The 5,019-nt window shown below is 39.3% G+C and overlaps 1 protein-coding gene across 1 annotated transcript; it reads left to right on the top strand.

Moving 5' to 3' along the window:
* Positions 1-218: 218 nt before the first annotated feature.
* Positions 219-4,033, top strand: LOC125805929 (zinc finger MYM-type protein 1-like). Its single transcript, XM_049485474.1, has 4 exons — positions 219-1,628; positions 1,730-1,951; positions 2,580-3,040; positions 3,354-4,033. Exons 1-4 carry the CDS (start codon positions 512-514, stop codon positions 3,636-3,638), a joined length of 2,085 nt encoding a protein of 694 aa, XP_049341431.1. The 5' UTR covers positions 219-511; the 3' UTR covers positions 3,639-4,033.
* The last annotated feature ends 986 nt before the right edge of the window (positions 4,034-5,019 follow it).

Here is a 5,019-nt window from a genome sequence, read left to right as displayed (position 1 = left end):
GAGTCAGCTATGCCCCCCCTGACTGGACTGGAAGCCGTATATGTTTTTTTTTTTTGTTTTGTTTTGTTTTCACCTCTGAGTGACCATCTTTCTATTTTTCCTATCTCAGTTTGTCAGTCATACAATTCAACCAATCAGTGAAGGAAGGCAACGTTCTAGCCAATTACAGTTGGAGGGGGGCGGGTCACTGACTAAAGTTCATACTTATTTCCAAACAAATAAGACTACAACAAGTGACACTGGAGTACATGAGAATGGACAGGAAGCAGCACCATTCATTTCAGTTGGAAACGTAAGCGTTGAAGTCAACACTGAAGTAAACATTCATGCTAGGAGGGTTAGCTACAGCAGCTAGGGAGCACAAGGAGCAGAACCGAGCAGTGCTCAGCCAAACGTGAGTGACGACGTCAACAACAACACTGATGTTTGTGGTAACATTACATCTGCCAGGAGAAATGGAAACAGGCCGCAGCCTAATGACCAAGGCACTGAAAACCCAGAAAGACCACTCATGCAGAGTTTTCCTTCGCGCATTTTCTCCGGGATAAAAAGGTCATTCTGCAGTTCATGGTATGGACGTTTTACTTGGCTGGAGTATTCAGTTCAGGCAGATGCTGCATACTGCTACCCATGCAGAATGTTTCAGGGACAAGGATCCAGATACGGTGATCCAACTTTCACTGTGACTGGTTTCCACAACTGGAAGCATGCAGTGGAAGCTGGAAAGGGACTAAACAAACATGCTGCTTCTAAGGAGCACCTGGCTTGTGAGGCCATGTGGAGGGACAAGGAAAGACGAACTCAAACAAGTAAAGAAATCTCAACATTAATTAACAATGATCAACTGCAGCGCAACAGATATTATCTGTCTGCAATTATTGATGTTGTGGAATTCCTTGCTGTGAACCAACTGCCTTTTAGAGGTGACCACGATGCATACAGTGGCATGAATGAGGATGGATGTGGATTATTTTTGTCTTTATTTGAGTTTTCATTAAGGAAAGACGCTGAATTAGCAAGGATATCAAAAACTATTCCTCGCAATGCAACATACACAAGTCATGACATTCAGAACAACCTAATAGATGTGATGAGTGCTTTAGTAAAAGAGCACATAGTGAAAGAAGTTGGTGAATCATTCTACACATTAAAAGCAGACGGAACCAGAGACCCAACAGGGAGAGAGAATATATCCATAATTCTCCGCTTTCTGAATGAACTATCTGAACCAACTGAGCGCCTCCTATCAATAGCCACTGCTGACGAAGGAGATGCAGCTACGCTGACTGACATCATCATAGGAGAACTTACCAGAGCTGGCCTGAACCCCGAGAAAATCCTCAGTCAGGTGTATGATGGTGCCTCACTCATGTCAGGTAAACATGGAGTGGTACAGAAACTGCTGCAGCAAAAACTGGACAGAGAGATACCATATGTCCACTGTTATAATCATCAGCTGCATTTGGTGGTCATCCATGCCCTGGCAGTTGAAAAGGCTGTGATTGACTTCTTCAGTGTGTGTAACATGCTGTACAAGTTCTGCAGAAAACCAACTGTTGCCATTCTCTACAAAGGAGAGACACTCAAGCGCCTATTGGATCAACGATGGAGTGGACATTTTGCTACAGGTATGTTAATTAGGACTAATTAAGCTGATAATAATAAAGCTGTATTGTGTGAATAACTCTCCTGCATAAATATATTACGTTTTATTTTCTCTATTTTACAGTCTCAGTCATTCTGAAATCTTTTGATGACCTGTCCATACTGCTTCGAGAAATCACCAGCAACCGGGCATTTGGAGCAGATCTGCGCATTGAAGCAACAGGATTGTGGAAGAGCATGTCTGAACCCAGCTTTAAATTCATTGCTGAGATGGTGCAAAAGATCCTTGCATATCTTGATCCCCCAAACAAGATGTTGCAGTCTGAAGACATGGATCTGCTTACAGGTGAAAAAAAATATATTTATTTTTAATGCAGACTGTGCAAAAACTATATCTACTACTGAGCAAAGTTACAGTGTATTTACAATAACAATATTAAACTGTTTGTATAGAACCTTTCATTCAAGTAATGCAGCTCGCATCACTTTACAACAAAGAGTTACATACACCAAGTGCTTCACAATGAACATTAAATATGTTAAAAAGAGTTTAATAAAAATAGCAAAATAGAGTAAAAATTGAATGCATTGCTCCATCTCTATTTCTGGTTCAGTAGAAGCAGTTTGAGGTTTACGTTCGTTCAACTCATTATCCATTTTTAAAGGATTTGCAATAAATTCCATTTTAGTATTCCCTTAAAATCCAATCAACTTTATATAATCTTTCAAAATCACTCAGTTAATTTCTTAAGGTAGTAAAATCACTTATAGTATATTTTAAAATGTAATAATTAAACATTTTCTTGGGCATCCCCACAGGAACAATTGTTTTGATATGTGTGTTACACAGAGTTTTAAAACCTATGGCTGGATTTCTATTGGTTCATTTCCCTGCGTCTTTTCATGCAGTACTACACTTTAAATTGTCTTGTATTCTGTACAGTAACAATAAGGGGGTTTGTATTGTCTTCTAGCTATCCAGCTAATCAGCAGTGCAATCACCTGTCTTGAGAATATCCGCACTGAGACAGAATTCCAGGCAATCCAAGCACAGAGTGACAGTGTCACAACAAGGCCATCAAAGAGAAGATGCTCAGAAAACTCTGCCTTTGCCGACTATGTTGTTGAGGAAATCAGGACACGTGTCGATCGTAATGATGAAACAGAACTACGCAGGATTTATTATAGTTGCATTGACTCAGTATGTGAGGAAATGAAAAATCGCTTTGGGAAACATAATTGTGACCTGATGGAGGCACTCAGTGCCCTGGATACTGTGCATGCCACCTTCTTGGATGTCAACAAGGTGAAGCCCTTACTTGACCTCACCAAGACACCTGCTGTGGACTCCGAATTCGAGGTGGCCCGCAACTTCCTTGTGACACAAATGAAAGAGTCTTCTCCACCAGATGGGAAGAAGTGGACAATGAAACAGGTGATTAAGGCTATAGGCAAACGTTCTGTATTGTTTTTATTGTATTCAAAGATCTCAAAGCTACAATGCTCCAGATGATTAAATAGTCTATATTGTCATGGCACAGTCATGTGGGGTCTTTAAAATAAACTGGGATATTTCAGCATCGGGCCTTCATAAAACTATTATGAAAATCACACATCAAACCTAACATGATTTGGTTAAGTGAGATAATCATTTATTGTTCAACATGATGTGTCATACAATATATGTTATCTGGAGAATCATTCTGTTTGTAATTATGTTGACTTTAATCTTATTTCTTAATCTACAGATTTTGAAACAGTTCCAGAAGCCATTGGAAGCAATGCCTACTGTCTTTACAGCCCTTAAACATGGCCTGACGTTTGGAGCCAGCACTGCATCTTGTGAAAATTCGTTTTCCACTCTTAAAAATGTCTTCACGGAGCATCGCCAAACTATGCTTCATCAACGCAAGGCCAATCTGATCCAGTTGGCATTTGAGAAGGACTTGACTCAGAAATTTAGGAATGAATGGAAGGACAGTGTCTTAAGAAGGTTTCACACACTACACAAACGCCGTCTGCCACTCTACTAAAAGTGGAGTAAACCTCTTTCTGCTCACCACACCTCCTCCCTCACATGCACAAACTTAGGTTTCTTGCAGGCAGAACAGTTCTCTGTTCTGCTCCTTGTACTCCCTAGCTGTTGTAGTTAACCCTCCTAGCATGAATGTTTACTTCAGTCAGTGTTCTGACATCAGTGCTTATGTTTTTCACTGCATGTGTTTTTGCATATATTTGACTTTTAATTTAATTGAATGAACAAAGCACTGCACTCTTGTTTTTTTTGTTTGTTTGTTTGTTTAGATTTTGGGATTTTATTGACAGATTGTTGTTTCTCAGCACTGGAGTCGCCATAGAGCCGCTGTTCAATTTGAAGCAAATAAAAGGCTTTTTGAAAAAAATGTGCCCCCCTGAAAAAATACAATGCCCCCCCCCCCCCCCCCCCCTTTAAAATGTTTCTGCAGCCGGGTCTACCTAGCTTGTGAAAGCAGTTACATACTCTATAATGCCTACCAGTTACTAATTACTGCATAGGAGTTACTGCATAATTCATTGTAGTTACTGAATTATTTAAATAAGTTACTGAAAATAATAGATACTACGTATTTAATAGAAAATACTGAATAAATAATAATAGATATTGAATCATCTGTTGCAGATATAATGCAGAATAATGAGTAGGGACTCTAAAATATCTATAGGGCACATAATAATTCATAGCAGACAGTGAGTAGTTTCTAGTAGTCTCTTAATAATTATAGCAGATAGAGAATGACTGAGTAATAAACACTGCCTGGCCAAAAAAAATAGTCCCCACCAAAACAGAGGGTCACACACACTAATATTTAATTGAACCGCCTTTAGCTTTGATTGCAGTTTTAGATTTGAATAACCTGGTCTATATTCAGTATATTCAGGTAGTCAGCTGACCTCATTCTTTCAGCACATACTGTTACTGAACCTAAACCTGATCAACTGCAGCATCAACCCCACATCATTTACTTACTTAAATCCAGGTAAATACCTTTTTTAGTCTAGCAGTGTATACTATAAATAATATTTACTATGAATTATTATTGAGATACTGAATTAATTTAGAATAGATACTGAATAAATCCCAGTTGAATGTTGCTCTGTTCAAACCAAATCTTCTTCCAAAACACAATAGCTATTGAATTTACAATGGAAGGATGTCCTTCATAATTAAACGACCCACACAAATGCACACACACACACACACACACACACACGACCTTGTGTATACAGAGCGTTTTGGCAAACAATATCAAGTACTCTTGAACAGAAGCTTCTTCAGATCATCACTGAAGGCTCAGGGAGGAAGGGTGTGTGTGTGTGTGTGTGTGTGTGTGTGTGAGAGAGAGAGAGAGAGAGAGAGAGAGAGAGAGAGAGAGA

The sequence above is a fragment of the Astyanax mexicanus genome, chromosome 1, assembly GCF_023375975.1.
Source record: "Astyanax mexicanus isolate ESR-SI-001 chromosome 1, AstMex3_surface, whole genome shotgun sequence".
Classification (NCBI taxonomy): domain Eukaryota; kingdom Metazoa; phylum Chordata; class Actinopteri; order Characiformes; family Acestrorhamphidae; genus Astyanax; species Astyanax mexicanus.
Note: the sequence above shows the minus strand (reverse complement) of the source record. Positions and strands in the feature narration are given on the sequence as shown.